The sequence below is a fragment of the Panthera leo genome, chromosome B3, assembly GCF_018350215.1.
Source record: "Panthera leo isolate Ple1 chromosome B3, P.leo_Ple1_pat1.1, whole genome shotgun sequence".
Lineage (NCBI taxonomy): Eukaryota > Metazoa > Chordata > Mammalia > Carnivora > Felidae > Panthera > Panthera leo.
In genome coordinates, this window is record NC_056684.1 from 102,027,581 (window position 1) to 102,046,370 (window position 18,790).

The following is an 18,790-nucleotide window of genomic DNA, read 5'->3' on the forward strand; positions in this document are numbered from 1 at the left end:
AAGATGTGGGGAGCAAACAAGCCAAAGTAATTTAGGGCCGTCAGAGCGAGGTGGGTACCCACCTCACAGTTCAGAAAGTGAATGAATGCAGGGCCAAGAACCGGGACCTCCGCCCGCGGCCCTCCCTCCCTCCCACCTATCTCACCCAGCACCTCAGAAAACTTGCCAGCGCCCTCCCAGTGACACGAGTCACCGTGCACTTCTAGGAAAGGCTTTGATAGTGAGAGAGGGTTTAGGGAAAATAAATGCAGAGAGGAGGAGAGTGTCCGCAATTCAGGCAGCAAATAAGCAAACATGGTTAAAACAAGCCAGCAAGCAAAGCGTTAAATAAGCATACTCTGAAAGCTTCGCAGACTCTGTCTTGGTCTGAGGAGTGACCAGGTGAATCTGGAGAGAGGGCGGTGAACGTGGCCACAATTCCAGGTCTCGAGGGGGGCGGGCGCAGGAGACCGACTGGAGGCTGCGGGGCTGGGGGTCTCTCCAGGTCAGGAGCCACTGCGGCGCCGGGTGTGCGGTGGGGCAGCGCCCGGCCCCACGGCAGGGAGAGGCCCGGGTGTGTGTGGGTGGAGGTCCCGCCCCGGGAGAGGCGGGCCGGCCGGGACTATTTGAGGCGCGGAGCCACCGCCCCGCCAGGGATCGTACCAGCTCGCCTGAAGTTGCCCCCCGCAGCAAGCTAACTAGGGAGCTCTGGGCTGTGGGGTGAGTGGCGGGGGCGCCTGGGGACGGGGGACGGGGACGGAACCTGCTGACGGCCCCGACGGGGCAGGGGCGAGAGCGCCCGCGCGGGGGTCGGGGGTCGGGGGCCGGGGGTCGGGGGCCGGGGGCCGCGGCTGGGCGCGGAGAGGCGGAGGGCCGCGGGCGGAGCTGGGGGAGCCGTCCTGGGCAGGGGCCGTAACCTGCGAGCCCTGGAAGGAGCGGTGTGCGACTCCGGGAAAGTTAGCGGCGCTTTGCACACACTCACGCACTTTGCTGGGCGGGCCCTGGGTGTGTCCGCGGACCACCCGCTGGGGCGCAGGTCACCCTCCGCAGAGACTGGGAGGCTCGACCACGGCGTCCCGCCTTCCCGCCGCGCGCCCGGGTTCCAGTTCGGGGTTAGGAAGCCGGTCCCCCTTCGCAGGAGGTGGGGAGCCTGCCCAGGGACTCTGGAGGCGGCTTCTGCGCCCCGGGACTGGGCTGCGCGGCCGCTGCATCTGGCTGTGGGGCGCTGGGGCTCTTCCAGCAGGCCTGGCGGCGGCAGGGGCTGCAGCGGCTCTCGGGGTGCTGATCCCTCAGAAAATGGTGATGCCCCGGGGCCTGAGTGGGCATGTGCCCGGCTTGGCGAAGACCGCACATCCTAAGCTTTTGCAAATCAGTGACTCATCCCTGCCCAGATTGGCTAGCTTGGGCATTAACATCCCGGATCTGTGCTGAGGACGTGTTGGGTGTGGCAGAATGGTAGCCCAAAAGTGCAGAGCTCCAGCTGGGGGCAGCTCTTAAGACATGTATGAAGATGTATTCTGAATTATCAGTTCCTTACATAAAAACACTAAGATGTGTCCATTCTGAGGAGTAGGACCTTAATGCCAGAGAGTCACATAGGGCACACGTAAGGTGAGACCCCCCCCCCCCCTTCAAGTTAGTGATTGCTAGTCCAGATACTGTGGAATGTTTGTAAAGTGACTCCTGGGAGATGGGTCTCTGGACAGTAAGGACAGGTGAACCGCAGTGACCCAATCTGTTTCTCGGATTCTGGGAAAGGAATGGAAAAAGTTCATCTGTGTTCTTTGGAAGATTGGAACTGCTTCCTAAATTCATAATGTTTGGGGGTTACACTTAGAATCAGCATGTTCTGGGGAAAAGTTTGATGATGGTTTTTGAATGTTTTGAGCTTAAAAGTGTTAGACGAATGCCTCACCACGTTACTTAAGTAGCAGAAGAGGGGGCACACTGCCTGATAGATTGACCCCCAAAGCTAGCTTTTTTTCAATGGAATAGGCAAGTCTCACTCTGTTCAGAGGTCTTTAATCAATATTTCACTGTGCTACAAATAATACATAAGTGCTTTACTTATTTATGTTTTTAATGTTTTACTTTTGAGAGAGAGAGAGAGAGCAAGTAGGGGAAGGACAGAGAGAGGGAGACACCGAATCCGAAGCAGGCTTCAGGCTCTGAGCTGTTGGCACAAAGCCCAGCATGGGGCTCTAACTCATGAACCATGAAATCCGGAACCATGAGATCATGACCTGAGCCCCAAGAGGTGCTTTAATATAAAGACTTTTTACTTATTGCTAGTGACGTCAAAAGGCCAGTATTGGTCTCTCCTATAACTTAGGTACCTATTTGCCTAGCATCTCATCAGCCAGACTTTAAATCTTTTTTTTTTTTAAGTTTGTTTGTTTATTTACTTATTTATTTAGAGATGGGGCGGGGGGAGGCATGAGTCAGGGAGGGGGCAGAGAGAGAGGTAGGGAATCTCAAGCAGGCTCTGTGCTGTCAGCTCAGGGCCTGATGTGGGGCTTGAACTCAGGAACTATGAGATAATGACCTGAGCTGAAGTCAGATGCTTAACCGGCTGAGCCAGCCAGGTGCCCCTAGACTCTAAATCTTAACTGCAACAGAGACTTATATTAATATGTTATAACTTGAGCATCTCATGTTGACCTTAAATAAGATTGGCTTATAAAGTTAATGTATCCGAGACTCATGGTAACTTATCTAAACCATAGCCTCTCTTTCCTGTGATAGTTTGGGAAACAGGCTCCTCCTGAGGACAGCTGAGTTAACATTTGGTATCTAGTTCCTGAACTGGTTCTTCTCATTAAATTCTGAGTGGTAAGCCTGCCAGAACAGTGCTTGCTATAAACTTCCAATTTGCTGCTGACTAAGTATCATGTGTTCTCTCTTGATTGATGTTCAGCTTTTCCATAGGGGGAAAAATCAGTAACTGAGAGGCGCAAGGTAACTTTAGCTTCCTTGATGCTGAGGAACTATGATAAGGAAATCCTAGTAAAGGACCAGTTTCCTTTATTCCAACTCAGCATCACCAAATTTGGCCTTGGAAAGTGGATTTTCCTCAAGCCCTGCTCCATGTTTCGGCAACTGCCTCCTGTATTCTTCGGAGAGGAGTGTGGGCAGTGCCTTGGGGTTCTGAGGAAATACATTCATGATCCACTTCTCTTTCAGCTCGTATAAAGGTCAAGGCCCTTTGTGAGCAGAAATTTCAGAAGTGCTCCCAGGAACCCTGACTACTGGACTAATTGCTAGGTGGGCCTAGAATAGCATAGTACAGTAGATAGCCACTCTTTATTAGAGGGTAAAGTACAATTAACAGCCAATTAAAATGGTCTGCATTATGACTCATGTTTAAATTCCTTATTCCAAAGCAACACTGAACTACCTCCTGTAGGTTTTTCCAAATATGAAGACCCAGGTAGTATTTCCTCAGTGTTTTGTTTTGTCTTTGATATAGTTTCTTTTCTGGAGCTTCTAAATTCTCTGATTCTGGGAATGGCAGGATAGAGTTCATATATCTATAGCATCTGTAGGGTGAGAAGTTTTTTTTTTTTTTTTTTTTTTTATTATCTCTTTATATAAACAATCCATCTAAAAAGAAAGAAAGAAAGAATTTTTCCAGGCAAGTAAGAAGACTTTTATCCAAATAGTTTTTTTTTTTTTTTTTAATTTCTATGGTTGCTAGATTTCAAAAAAGCATTGGTTATAAACTTTTTCAAAAAAGAGATCTGATGGTTAAGAATTAAAATAGCAAAACAGTGCATACCCAGTTTTTGGAAAAGTACACTTTATTGGTTTAAATATGGTTATAATTAGTAAAATGACTGTGCAAAATGGCATCGTTGTATTCAGTATTGGATACAGTGAGTGTTGGAGCTCACTGAATGAGTCACCCAGCTTTTTCTGACAAAAACATGATCGTTTTAAATTTGTTTATAATTTCAACATGTTATGTAGTCCTGAGTGAATAAGCCAGAGAATTAATTTCTAAGTGAAGTAATAAATTCTTTTTAAGGACTATATTTTAACATTTCAAAGAGTGAAGATTTTACATTAGTATAAAATGAGTTTGAATTAAGAGTGAGGGTCCTTGGACCCTTGGTTGTTGGCCTGCCAAGGACGGAATGACTTTAGGCCACCACATTAGCTCTCTAAGCCTCTGTTTCCTCACCTCTAGAGTGGGAATATTAACCTTCCCGTGAAAATCTTGTAAGATTATTATCAGAATGAAAATAGGAAAGGTATGGGAAAGTGCTTCATAAACCAAAAAGTACCACACTAATGCAGGATTTCATTATTCTAATGGGCTTGTCTAATGTGTCACAACACAATCCAAACTGTCACCCAAGGCTTTATGTGAAACGCAGTGGAAAGAAATTGAAATCTGCTTTGTTTCTCAAATTGTTTTGGTTGGAGATGGAAATAAGCTGAATATGCTCCAGCAGAGACTTTAGGAAGAAATGTTAAATTTTGGAAATGCTGTCTTTTTTTTTTGGAAATGCTGTCTTTAGTTTCTGGCTTTAATCAGCCTTTAAACACATGTTAGTTTGATAGGTGTTATATTAATAAGATACTTTATAAGGCCAATGGTACAGATTTAGCTAGTTTTTTTTTTTTTTAAGTTTATTTATTTATTTGTAGAGAGAGAGCAAGTGCGAGCAGGAGAGGGTCAGAGAGAGAGGGAGAGAGAGAATCCTAAGCAGGCCCCAGGTTGACTGTCAGCACAGAGCCAGATGTGGGCTCCATCCCACAAACCAGGAGATCATGACCTGAGCCGAGATCAAGAATCAGACGCTTAGCTGACTGAACCACCCAGGCACCCCCAGATTTAGCTGGTTTTAACTATTGAAAATAACTTTTTGGCTTTTACTGATCTGTATATCTACATTTCTGGAGGGATATACACACTAATCAGCTTAAAGTGTTTACTCAACCAGGCACAATTTTGCCCTCCCTCCCTTGCCCCCAGGATATTTGGTAATGTCTGAAGACATTTCTGGTTGTCACAATGGGGAGGGGGGGTATTGTGCTGCTGACATCTTGTATATTGAAGCCAAGAATGCTGTTCTACATCCTGTAATGTTCAGGGCAGCTCTGACTCTGACGGTGTATCTGACCTGAAACGTTAGTGGTGCTGAGGCTGTGAAAAAGCCTTTACCGAATGGGGATATTTAAGAGAAGTCAACAATATGTATAAAGTTATAAATATGGGTCTTTGGCATGTTGCCTAGGAATGGCAGAAAAGTTTGTGTGATCAAAGGAACTGAACTCTCTGCCCACCTTGAAGTTCAAGATTATTTCCTACTGCTGTCCAAAACGAGAGTCTTTGCTTTCTTAAGAAATATCCCTTCTAGGGCGCCTGGCTGGCTCAGTCAGTAGAGCATGCAGCCCTTGATCTCAGAATTGTGAGTTTGAGCCCCACTTTGGGTGTAGAGAGTCCTAAAAATAAAATCTTTAGGGGCATCTGGGTGACTCGGTCAGTAAACGTCCGACTTCAGCTCAGGTCATGATCTCACGGTCTGTGAGTTCGAGCCCTCTGTGCTGTAGCTCAGAGCCTGGAGGCTGTTTTGGATTCTGTGTCTCCCTCTCTGTGCCCCTCCCCTGCTCGCTCTCTCTCTCTCTCTCTCTCTCTCTCAAAAAACATTAAAAAAATAAAAATAAATAAAAAAAATTAAAAATAAGAGACATCCTTTTTTCCCCCTTTTCTGTAACAACTCTTCTCTCAAGTTCCTCTTGCGGTGGCAGCACACTTTTCTAAGCAGTGGTAGCCTTTTAAGGAAGGAACACCAGCAGAGGAGCACCTGACTTCTGCTTTAAAAGATCAAATGCCGGGCGCCTGGGTGGCTCAGTCGGTTAAGCGTCCGACTTCAGCTCAGGTCACGATCTCAAGGTCTGTGAGTTCGAGCCCCACATCGGGCTCTGGGCTGACGGCTCAGAGCCTGGAGCCTGTTTCCGATTCTGTGTCTCCTTCTCTCTGCCCCTCCCCCGTTCATGCTCTGTCTCTCTCTGTCTCAAAAATAAATAAACGTTAAAAAAAAAAAATAAAAGATCAAATGCTACAAGAAACACATGAATATAAGCCCTGGGAGCATCACTGTGACTTCCTAGCCAAACTGCCAGCAGTTTTCCACTTTAGAAGATGGACACGGTGATATGCTTAAACTGCTTCCAAATATGTTTGAGAATGCTGAGATTAAAAAGGAGATGTGCAGAAAAAATTAGTAGGAGGTAACATTTAACTGGGTATAAGTAACAGCAGAGTTTGATAAGGTATCTGGTATGTATAAATGAAGGACATTAAGTCCTAGGAGGGGCTCTGCCTTTTTTTTTTTTTTTAACCAAAAAGTGTAATATTTTACAATTTTAGGACATATCAATTAGGATCTCTTGGGGTAATGTCATTTCTTAAAATAATTTAGTAAATCTCACAAGTGAGCAACTCAAGGAAAAAGAGAGTCTGATTGTTTAAGGGCCAGGTCACTTTGGCAGATGATCCTGATCCGAGAAAACTCACCCAGGCCTCAGGAGTCCCAGGTTGTCCTCCTCCCCTCACTGCCAGAGCACCTGCAGCAGGGACAGGTGTGAAATATCTTCTATGGTTAGAGCCATGGCTCAGGGAGAGGAGCAGGAGAAAGCAGGAGTGATATGTCAAGGCCTCCCCTGGAGTCAGCTTTGGGCAAAGCCAACTCTGTTTGGTATCATACTACCCAAAAATATTTTCCTCCACATTGTCTGACTCTCCTCTCATCTCCTCTCCTCTTTTTTTTTTTTTTTTTTTTTTCCCACACCCTTGTTTGTTATACTGCTGGAGTTTCATTTGGAATAAAAAATCTCTTGAAATAAAAAAAGGAAGAAAGGGGGAAGAAAAGAGGCATCTTGTGCCTGCCTTTCATTTTCATTGCTCCACATCTGATCTCACCTCTCAAGGCTTAGCTCAAACAATACCACCTCTTCCCCTCTTAGAAGTAATAGTTCTACTTGAGATGCCCCATCACACAGTCTGGCTCACAGTATTGATCCCTTGTGATCCCTGCTGGCCTGTGAGCCCTTTGACCATACAGATCTTGGCCTATCCATCTTCAAACCCAGACAAGAGCCCACACAGTGCCTGACCCAGAGCAGGCATAAATATGTGCCATTGGAGGAATAAATGATTGGCAGTAGCTACACATAGGGGCACTGGTTTTCAAATCTCAGTAGAAATCAGTCAACTCTGCTTTCCTCCTAAAACCCTGAAGATGGCATGGGGGCTGATCTTGGGACCGGGAAGGGAGGTGGGTGATTACCCTTTGTAGGAGGCTGAACCCTTTGTAAGAGGTGGTGGAAAAAGCGCCCAGGAAGGAAGGTGTGGAGGATCACTGATGAACCAGGACTGTTTGTGTTTTTACCAAAGAAAGGGGCAGAACATTTTCTTCCTTGTTCTTCTCTCTCCTGTCTTGTAGGCCCCAGGATTCAGAACACAGGCTAGTATGATTAGAGTTTAAAGTTATGAATTAAATAGGGCTTGGTAATCTAGCTGCAGTGCATCCCTGCCCTTTGATGAGCTGTTTTGGTAGTTCCAACACCACTGATTTAGGCGTGTCTAGGGAATAAACTGGCTAGGGAATAAAATGCCTGCCTGTAGATTGTCTAGAACTGCCCAATGAACTATTTGTGATGTTGTGTTGATATGGAAACTGGTCAAATCTAGGATCAAATGATAACCTATCTTTTTTTTCCTCCTTTCAGGAAAATGGCAGACAGTTTTTCAGTAAGTGTTTTATGTTTATTTTCTTAATATATATTCCATGTAGGTTGAGGACTTTTTTTTTTTTCTTTACCACCAGACATTCCCTTCTAATTTTCTCACCATTTGCCTTCTGGCTTTAACTGCCCAATGAGGGCTTATTAGCTGAAGTCTTGTTTTTCCAGAAGCAGATTCAAGAAGAAAGGGAAGCAGATAGAGGCCTGAGACTCACTAATAGTAACTCCTTTACTGAAAAGCCTGGGGCAGAAGCAAGTGGATTTCATGCTCAGGAGCTGAGAAATAATATGAGCAATGGGAAGTGTGGTGCAGTCTGAGCATCCTAATTTCTGTGATTGTTTTTCTCACATCAGTTAGTATGTGCTTTTACATAGAGGAAGGCTAGCTCCTGACTTTGGCAAATTATGAATGGCAGCCCTCCATGCTCTGAAATGATGGAGGCAAGAATAAAGTGATACAGGAAATGTAGCAGCTGCGCAGACGTCCCATGAGGCAGAGAGGAAAAGAGATACCCTGGCTTCTCACTTCTTCCCACTCTTTAATCTCTTGCCAGTACTGCCCCTTAGCCAGACTCTGGAAGCCTGGCAAACACCATCTGCAGGGGTCAATTTCCCTGAGATCAGGGCAAGGGAAGGAAGAGGGATGGATTCGACCAGCACATTGGGAATATGGCAGGGCTGACTCTTTGCTATCAAACATGGAATTCACTGAACTATGGGAACTCAGGCCCACCACCCTGACCACCTGCTATAGGGCATCTTTTCATCTGAACCATGTAGTTGTTTGATTTTGATAAGCCATGATCATCAAAATGCAGATAAGGCAAGTACAGACCTGTATCAGACACCACTGTGCATGCCCATGCACCTATTGTGCCTGCCTGGGCCAGGCTTGTGGTTCTGCTAGAAATTAGAAATGGGACTAGGAGCCCTTTGAGAGCTGCTAAGAATGTAACTACCCCTTTCCAAAGTCCTCTTCTGGAATGGTCTTGTGAAATGGGATGGAGACTCTTATTAAGCTATCCTGGTTCTCTCCAAGGAAAAGTCTGTGCCATTGGATAGATGTGCTAACTTTACCACGTAGTTAATATATTGACCCACTATGGCCAAGAAAGTATAGCAATCATTATTAGAATAACAATCAATCAATAAAATGCATTCTTTATGGCAAGACGATTCATGTTGAGAACTGTAAATTGTTTTACTTTCCATTTTCTGTATGGCTCCCCTCCTCCCCAGACACTAATCAACCTGGAATCCCACTTACTTAATGGCATGATCGGGCCTTTTAAAAAAAACCTAAACTTTAAAATTTTTAAATAGTCCTAGATTTACAGAAAAATTGCAACGATAGTACAAAGAGTTCCAGTATACCCTACGCTCACTTTTCTCTATTGTTAATGTCTTACATTAGTATGGTACACTTGTTAGAAATAATGAACCAGTGCTGATACATTCTTACTAAAAAAAAAAAAAAAGAAAAAGAATAAAGTGATGAAGCATATGTAATCTCAAAGTCTCATTTTAGTCTTAGGAACTGCAGACTATTTAATAGGTGGAAAAAGTTTGGTTGATATGAATTTCATACCTTCACCATATCCCTCTACTTCTTAGATCACATATTCCTGTTTCCTGAAAATTCTGTTTTTGTGAATGTTTTTCCTGCTGTAATTGTTTACGTCTTTCTTTCCAGCTTAATGATGCTTTGTCTGGATCTGGAAACCCAAACCCTCAAGGATGGCCTGCCGCATGGGGAAACCAACCTGCTGGGGCAGGGGGCTACCCAGGGGCCGCCTATCCTGGTGCCTACCCTGGACAGGCACCTCCAGGCACCTACCCTGGACAGGCACCTCCAGGAGCCTACCCTGGACAGGCACCTCCAGGAGCCTACCCTGGACAGGCGCCTCCAGGAGCCTACCCTGGACAGGTGCCTCCAGGAGCCTACCCTGGCCCCACAGCACCTGCTTATCCTGCACCAACTGCACCAGGAGCCCACCCTGGGCAACCAAGTGGGCCTGGGGTCTACCCTCCTCCTGGACAGCCAAGTGCTCCTGGAGCCTACCCTGCTGCTGGCCCCTTTGGCGTCCCTGCTGGACTACTGGTAAGATGGAGTTAGTTGTTTCATATACTTGATTGTGATCAGGACAAAGCTAATGAAGAAAGAACACAACAATTGTCTGGAGCGTTGGTGCCATTACTTTGCTGTGCTGTGGCTGGGAGCTGGCTCTGCACACTGACATGCAAAGGGCTTCAGAGAGACCTGAAGCTTTAAATTCACTGGTTAGAGCCACTTTTCGAGGACCAGCCATGATGTATATCAGTCCAATAGAAAAAAAATAGTTATTTGTATTGCGTTTAGTATGCATACTGTTACTATAAAGAGAAGTCAGTGTATCTTTTGAAGACATTTGTAAAGCAGCTTTAATATAAATGAAGTCAAGATCATAGTAATGGGGGAACATTTTGGTTACTATTATTAATATACACTGAGTACATAACATGCACCAGCAGTGTGCTTCTATGTGAATGATTTCATTTAGCCCCATAACCACCCTAGAGGATATGTTATTATCCCTACTTTACACTTGAGGAAATGGGACAATAGTCATACAACTTGCTCAGGGTCATAGAGGGAATGTGTAGGGAAACCAAGGTAATGTGGTTTTGAAAAACCTTCTAAAGGTAATTTTGTGATCTAAGGATTGAATTTCCCTTTATGTTAAAACCCACTTTAGTAAATGAATTCTAAATGTAAAATCTAACTGTGGGGCTCCAGACACATCTCAGACACAGATCCTTCCCTTCCAGATGTATAGACTAGTTGGGGGATAACATACAGATGTGAGGCAAGTGTTTAGTAGTAGCATGGGACCAGACCCTTCCAGGACTATGTGGTTGCTGGCACAGGTAGCGTCTGACCTGCTTTTAGGTCACCTTAGAGGAGAGTGCAGAGAAGGTGTTGGGAGTGTGGGAGGCATTGAACAGGGCCTTGACCACAGTTAGTCATTTGTAGACAGATGGGGACGTGGAGGCTGTGGAAAGGAAGAGGCAGATGTGAGAGAGGTTACAAAAGAAGCCCAGGAGCTAGTGGTTAGGTCTTAGGAGTCAGAGATGACTGGGTTTTTGATAATGGACAACTATAGCACCGGCCAAGGGACAACCCCAAACAGGAAGTCGGGAATGAGACCTGATGGGGGATGGGGAAGAAGAGACAATTCCAGCTCACACCTGTTGGATATGAGGCATTGTAGCAAATTCAGGAGGAAGTATAAGGCCTGGAGAGAAAAGACTTGGGTGGTGGTTGAACCCAGGAGGAAGAAATTATGAAGGGAAAAGAGAAGAGCCAAGAGAGTTTTGGGAATATTTACAGCACCTTAAACATAGATGGTCAATAAATTTTTGTGGAAGAACTAGGGAATGTATTAAATAAAAAAGTGTTCATTTAATACATAAATTATCTGCCTTTAAAAAAAACTAAACTTTAAAATTTTAAAGTTCTAGATTTACAAAAAAATTGCAAAGGTAGTACAAAGAGTTCCTGTATACCCTACACCCACTTTCCTCTGTTGTTAACGTCTTAAATCAGTAAGTATCTGCTAAGTATCTGCCACATTCAAAGCACCCTGTTGACGTCATGTAAGTAGAATTTAGGAGAACTCACAAGTCCCCAAATGTGACACAATGTCTGCCCTCAGGGAGCAAAATAACCATGGTGAAGTACATTATGTGACAAAGGTCTTAAGAGTGGCACAAAGTTGTGTATCTAAAATTGATACAATTATATCTCAATAAAAATAATAAAAAAAGAAGAGTAGCTAGCAAAAAATGTTAGTGTTGATTGCAAGGTCTAGCTTAAGCCTTTCCAAAAAATAGTCCAAGTGAATGAATTATAGATTGGGATGTCTTAGTAATTACTGAGAAATACAGTGCTCCAAAGGGGAATATGTTCTGTCTTTGGCACCAATTAACTGATGGTTTTATTCTTGATTATTGCTTGTGCATGGAGGAAGCCTTATTTCTTCAGGCCCTGTGCAGGGTGGCCTGAGAGTCTGGAAAAATGGCTTAAATTAGGATTATATGTTATTCACATTCAGCAACACACTTTTCTTTCTTTCCCCAAGAAAATATGACTCTTTATTAACACATACGTGTTTTTTTTATCCCCAGACTGTGCCTTATGACCTGCCTTTGCCTGGAGGAGTCATGCCTCGCATGCTGATAACAATTCTGGGCACCGTAAAGCCCAATGCAAACAGGTAAAGAGCAAAATTAGCAACTCAAACATATTTGTCAATTGCCTCTTGAATAAAGAATGATCTATTTTGGATTTTAATGAAAATTCTAAAGCTACACATTTAGAATTCTATCCCATAGAATTGGGATTATCCCATAAGTCAGTGTATGTTCCCACCAAGGGACAAAGTGTCCCTCGCTCAATCTTGTTTTTCTCCCAGAACCACAAGGAAACAGTTCTCCTTTGTGAGCACAAAGAGAAAGAGCAGAAAACCCATTCAGAAAAAACTAGCTTTTCCCTCACAATGAGAGCCTTAGAATTTAAGGGAAGTAGAGCCTCAGTAATGTAATGCTTGGCCATCCCTCCACTCTGAGCCATATATTGTCTAAAAAACCAAGCATGCATTTCATGTCTAGATGCCCATCAAAAATTGGGGTGAGGAGCACCTGGGTGGCTCGGTCAGTTGGGTATCCAACTTTGGCTCAGGTCATGATCTCGCGGTTTGAATTCGAGCTCTGCGTTGGGCTGTGTGCTGACAGCTCAGACCTGGAGTCTGCTTCAGATTCTGTCTCCCTCTGCCTCTCCCCTGCTCACGCTTTCTCTCTCTGTCTCTCTCTCAAAAATAAACATTAAAACAATAAATAAATAAAAATGAAAAATTAGGGTCAAGACCACAAAGATCACACTGGATGTGATTTTGAGTTAGTGAGAGCTTGCGTATCATACCACTCTCTCCTCATACTTGTACAGATCACCCTGCAGTCGTGCATGGCACAGTGCAGTCTAAGATCTGGTGAGCTTCACTGCCATTTCCGCCTTCCTACTGGGCACATCAGGAGAGTCCCAGATTCCCATGGTGTCAGCCTGGTCTACAGATGTTAAGTGGCTGGATGGGGGAACACTAGTCTTCTGAGTAGACACTATTTACTTAAAGATTTGGAAAGAAGTTAAAGACTTCATCAAAATAAGTCAGCCTTTGCCATTGGAACTGGTTTGATGGAGGTGAGCTAGGATGGAGTAAGACTTTGAGCTAATTTAGGAAAATCCATGCTGATTTATGGCTGCCCTGGAATGCCTGGCTCTGGTTATCACCACTAGTTATTTACATGTAATATGAGCAGGTTAAGGATATCCTGAAGACATCCAGTATACCTGTCCCTGAGAGTGGTACCATTAAAGCTCCTGCAGCCATAAATTAATCTGTGTTTCTGGGTTTTGTAAACAGTGCACAAAAGGTACAAATTCAAGCTATGTATACAGGTATACAAGAATCCATAAGCAGCCTCTGTCTGTCACCTTGCTCCTCGTGGATTAATGGGAACCACCTTGTCTGTTACCAGGAATTGGACTCCGCCTCCAGCTTAATCATTTACATTCAGGTAGCTCATTTACTCTACCTCCAGCCAGTTTTCCCTGGTTCTGTGTGGTAGCCACTACCCTTTCCACCCAGCCTATACAGCTTCTCTAAACACAGTGCTTACCTGAACAATAAAGCTTGTCTCACAGCCAGTTATAAAACGTATATATCCTCTGCCTACGTCCTTATCCATCTTTCTTCCCCAAATACCACACAGAACCCAGCACACGTGATCCTGTGCGTATGGCACTCATGATTTGTGAATATCTGCCCTCCTTCCTCAGCCGCTATCACACAGAATCACACTGGTATGTTTGCCTTATTTAGGGTTATTGCATTAGAAACTTCAGCTCCAATAACACTAGAGATGTAGACAGAGCCTGTGGCAGATTAAAACTAATTTTGGTTGAAATGATTAAGAGGATAGTAAACAGAAAAAAAATGGTTGCTTGCTTCTGCAAAATCTGTGTGAGGAATTACATAAAAAAAAGAATGCTTAAGGTGGCAGAGATGGCAAGATCTTCCTTTTCACTGTAGAGAAAATACAGCCATTGGAATTTTTAGTCAAATACAAATTCTGTTGTCTATTTTGACCCTCTCCCTGTGAATTTAATATTGGAAGATACATTTGTGGTTGTATATGTCTGTTACTGGGTAAATGAAACAACCCAAGGAATCATTGTTAATAGGTCTAGAGTGTAGACCTTGCTTTAAAACAAGAATACCAGCTGATTCTGATGTTAGTACTCTAGGGAGCACACTTTGAGAAGCTGAGGGATAGAGTTAATACTCTAACAGTCCGAGGACTTGTGTTTGCATTAACAGCCAAGGAGAAGGAATAAGGTCAAAAAGTTAAGCCAGGACTTCCATTAATTCCACTTCACATCATGGAATGTTTAACACATTTATCGCCATGACCTCACAACTTAGCAACAGGATACCGAACATTATGTTGTCTCATTCTTGTTATTTTAGGACTTAGGTTTTTGGTTAACTATAAGGAAGGCAGGTATTCGATAGCTTTTATTTATTTGACTGGCCTGCCTTTCACAGGTATTAAAAGTAGCTTGGGAGGGCAGGGAAGAGGTAAGCATTATTATTTGCCATGTAAAGCATAAAGTGGCCCTAAACTTACATAAGGAAACCTTGAAGAGTTTTCATAGTAGAGGCAGTAAAGAGGGAATGATAGCTGAATGCAATGATGTGACCAAAGACAATGAGGTAAAACAATGGAACACATACTGCCTTACTTACTTTCAGATACTACAAGAGTACATCAAATACTTGGCCTAGTATACTTTCCAATTTGAAGCCATACTCTGGTTTATTTACTTCCTGTTTAGAAAATATCCCTGAATTTATAAACTGATTTGCTCTTTAGAAAATTGTATGTTCTTTGGGGCGCCTAGGTGGCTCAGTTGGTTGAGTGTCTGACTCTTGGTTTCTGCTCAGGTCATGATCTCAAGGTTCATAGGTTTGAGCCCTATGTCAGGCTCTGTGTTGACGGCACAGAGCCTGGAATTCTCATTGTCCTCTCCCCTTCTCATGCCCCCTCTCTCTCTGTGTGTCTCAAAAATAAATAAACATTAAAAAAACCCTATGTTCTTCACTTGATACATATGTACAACTTGAATCATTTTACTAATTCTGGTCTTTGGTTTAAACAGACTTGCTTTAGATTTCAAGAGAGGGAATGATGTTGCTTTCCACTTTAACCCACGCTTCAATGAGGACAACAAGAGAGTCATTGTTTGCAATACAAAGCTGGAGAATTTATGGGGAAAGGAAGAAAGACAATCAACTTTTCCATTTGAAAGTGGTAAACCATTCAAAGTAAGTTATTGCTACTATTATATATTGATAATGTATATTTTTCATGGGGAATCACTCTAAAACCACAATGCATTTGAACTGAATTTTTTATCAACTGTCCCGGGAGACCTAACTAGGACATATGCTCCTCATCTCAGGACCAGGCTCAGCAGGACTCGCACACTCCCCAACTCCATTCACGCATTTCACCATTGTCCCTGTTGCTACACCTTTGAGTTTAAGCTTTTCTGGAAATGAGAAAAATAGCGTCTTTAATAAAAAAGGCAGAAAGTCTTGATGGTACAGTTGGGCTGAGATTTAGTTCTTTAATACAGTGTAGTTGGCATAGCAATCAAAACTAATTTTGTTAAGTTCTAAAATTAATGCATGTTTGCTTTATGAAAAAATGTATAGGTTTTCAAATTAAAAAGTTCTCCATCGTTTCTCCTTTCCCCCAACCTCACAAAGGTTGCAACTTGGTCAGTAACTTTCTAGTATTTTCTATGACATACAACACACTATTTATCTACTTTATTTAAAAAAACTTTTATTTATTAAGTAATCTCTACCCCTGAACTCATGACCCTGAGATCAAGAGTCCCATGCTCTACTGCCTAAGCCAACCAGGCATCCCAACATACTTTTCATTTTTAAGCACTGCTGTAACAAAATATTAGGACCACAGTGTTGCGTTGAGAGTAGAGTGGTTTGTAGAGAGTCTACTAATAGCTAGACTGTAAACTCCTCAAGGGCAGGGTCTTATAAGGACCATATTCTATATTTGGTGGACATCTTTTCATAGTAGAACATTTTTACTTAGGGGCACTTAGATGGCTCAGTCAGTTAAGTGTCTGACTCTTGATCTCAGCTCAGGTCTTAATCTCAGGGTTGTGAGTTCAAGCCCTATGTTGGGCTCTGTGCTGTGGATGTGAAGCCTTCTTTAAAAAACAAAACAAAACAGAGGCTCCTGGGTGGCTCAGTCGGTTAAGTGTCTGCCTCTTGATTTTGGCTCAGGTTATGACCTCAAACTGGGCGTGGAACCTGCTTAAGATTCTCTCTCTTCTTCTCCCTCTGCCCCTCCCCTGCTCATGCTCTCTCACACGCTTTCTTTCAAAAACAAGCAAATAAAACATGGTTACGTAATAGTATTTCAACTGTTGAGATATGTGATAATTCAACAAGTACCCTATTGATAATTTGGAGTATGTAAATATTCTAAATGAATAAAACCTGGAAGGCTTGTTTTACTAAAATACTGTAGTAACTGTCCTTATCTTTGCTTCCTAGAAGAATAATTTTATTCCACGAGTGTACATATTTAAAATTTAGGTAAGATATTGCCAAAGTGCTGCTTCCAAAAGGATGTAAGGATAAATGTGCTCGCTACTAATTATTGGGAAGTGTTCCCACTGCTCTTGCCAGAACTGGTTGTTATCAATCTTCACGACATTTGCCACTTTACTAGAGGAGTTCTACTTTAGTATGTTTATTTATTTATTGAAGTACAGTTGACATACAGTGTTACGTTAATTTCAGGTATACAACATAGTGATCAACATCTCTATGTGTCATGCTGTGCTCACAAATGCAGCTACCATGTGTCACCATACAACACTATTACAGTACCATTGACTGTATTCCCTATGTTGCACCTTTTATCCCAGTGACTTATTCATCTCATAACTGGAAGCCTGTACCTCCCACTCCCCTTCAACCATGTTGCCCATCTCTGTATCCCTCTCCCCTCTGGCAACCACCAGTTTGTTTTCTGTATTTATGGGTCTGTTTCTGCTTTTTGTTCATTTGTTTCTTTCTTTGTTTTTTAGATTGCAATACATGAAATCATGGTATTTGTCTCTCTCTTTTTTTTTTTAATTTTCAACGTTTATTTATTTTTGAGAGAGAGAGAGGCAGCATGAGCAGGGGAGGGGCAGAGAGAGACAGAGACAGAAACCAAAGCAGTCTCCAGGCTCCAAGCTGCCAGCACAGGGCCCGACACGGGGCTCGAACTCCCGAACCGTGAGATCATGACCTGAGCTGAAGTCGGACACTTAACCGCCTGAGCCACCCAGGTGCCCCTGTCTGACTTATTGCATTTAGCATAATACACTCTAGGTCTGTCCGCATTGCTGCAAATAGCAAAATTTCATTCTTTTTAATGGCTGAGTAATATTCTATTGTATATATATACCACATCTTTATCTGTTCATCTATGGATACACACTTGTGTTGCTTCCATATCTTGGCTATTATAAATAATGCTGCAGTAAACATAGGGGTGCATCTATCTTCTCAAACTAGTGTTTTTCATTTTCTTTGGGTAAATACCCAGTAGTGAAATTACTGGATCATATAGTATTTCTGTCTTTAATGTTTTGAGGAACCTCCATAGTGTTTTCCATAGTGGCTGCACCAATTTACATTCCCATGCACAAGGGTTCCTTTTTCTACACATCCTCACCAACACTTGGTGTGTTTATATTTTTATTTTTAGGTGTTGGCCATACAAAAACTTTGTTTTTATGTAGGCACATTATTAAACTTTTCCTTTATAGCTTCACCTTTATCATTTTTTTCATTGTCTTTTGCTTAAATCTTTAAATATCTGGAGTCTATTTTGAAAAAAAAAAATTTTTTTTAACATTTATTTATTTTTGAGACAGAGAGAGACAGAGCATGAACGGGGGAGGGTCAGAGAGAGAGAGAGACACAGAATCTGAAACAGGCTCCAGGCTCTGAGCTGTCAGCACAGAGCCTGATGCGGGGCTCGAACTCACATACCGCAAGATCATGACCTGAGCCGAAGTCGGCCGCTTAACCGACTGAGCCACCCAGGCGCCCCTCTGGAGTCTATTTTGACTGCAAAGTCACTTCTTTGGACTTCAGTCAGTTCCACAGATGATCATACAGATGAACTAAGGGACATTCTGAGCTCAAGCCAGACTGGTTTTGACATAAATGAACATTTCTAACAGTTTCGTGTATGTGCCATTTCAGATACAAGTGCTGGTTGAATCTGACCACTTCAAGGTTGCGGTCAATGATGCTCACTTGTTGCAGTACAATCATCGGATGAAAAATCTCCACGAAATCAGCAAACTGGGAATTTCTGGTGACATAGATCTCACCAGTGCTTCACACACAATGATATAATCTTACAGGGGAAGTTTTAAAAAAATGAAATTGAATATAAACTCTTAGACATTTAAATCTCATGTTTACTGGCTGAAAAATTTTTCCTTTATTCATCAATGTCCTTCTTGTAAATCACTCATTTAATAAACATTCTAAGAGTTACCTGTCTTCATAGGTCATTTAATTGGGGCAATTCTTTTTTTTTTTTTTTTAAGATTTTTTTTTAAGTGATCTCTGCACGCAACATGGGGCTCAAACTCACAACCCTGAGATCAAGAGTCGCATGCTCCACTGGCTGAGCCAGCTAGGCATGGGGCAATTTATTCTTGATAATGCATAATGGACTCAGTGGAAAAGGAATATGTAGCAATATTAATACTGCATTAGAGTCTCCCAAAGTTTCCTATGCTTGCTAAAATAAGAAAATAGTATTTTAACCTCTGTGCGTTTCCATAAAAACCAGAAGATACTGCAAGGAAATCATTCTCCCACTCTCTTACTTAAGGAAATATATATTC

General features: G+C 42.9%; 1 protein-coding gene across 1 annotated transcript; it reads left to right on the plus strand.

Moving 5' to 3' along the window:
• The first annotated feature begins 611 nt into the window (after nucleotides 1-611).
• On the plus strand, nucleotides 612-18,347 carry LGALS3 (galectin 3). The gene is made up of 6 exons (XM_042943304.1): nucleotides 612-699; nucleotides 7,720-7,741; nucleotides 9,428-9,835; nucleotides 11,902-11,990; nucleotides 14,993-15,158; nucleotides 18,135-18,347. The coding sequence occupies exons 2-6, from the start codon at nucleotides 7,724-7,726 to the stop codon at nucleotides 18,288-18,290; spliced, it is 837 nt and encodes a 278-aa protein (XP_042799238.1). The 5' UTR covers nucleotides 612-699; nucleotides 7,720-7,723; the 3' UTR covers nucleotides 18,291-18,347.
• The last annotated feature ends 443 nt before the right edge of the window (nucleotides 18,348-18,790 follow it).

Bases quoted from the DNA above. Each gene is read 5' to 3' on its own strand.
- LGALS3 (XM_042943304.1), top strand. The intron at 9,836-11,901 runs GTAAGATGGAGT...TTTTATCCCCAG, and splicing joins GCGTCCCTGCTGGACTACTG to ACTGTGCCTTATGACCTGCC. The intron at 11,991-14,992 runs GTAAAGAGCAAA...TGGTTTAAACAG, and splicing joins GTAAAGCCCAATGCAAACAG to ACTTGCTTTAGATTTCAAGA.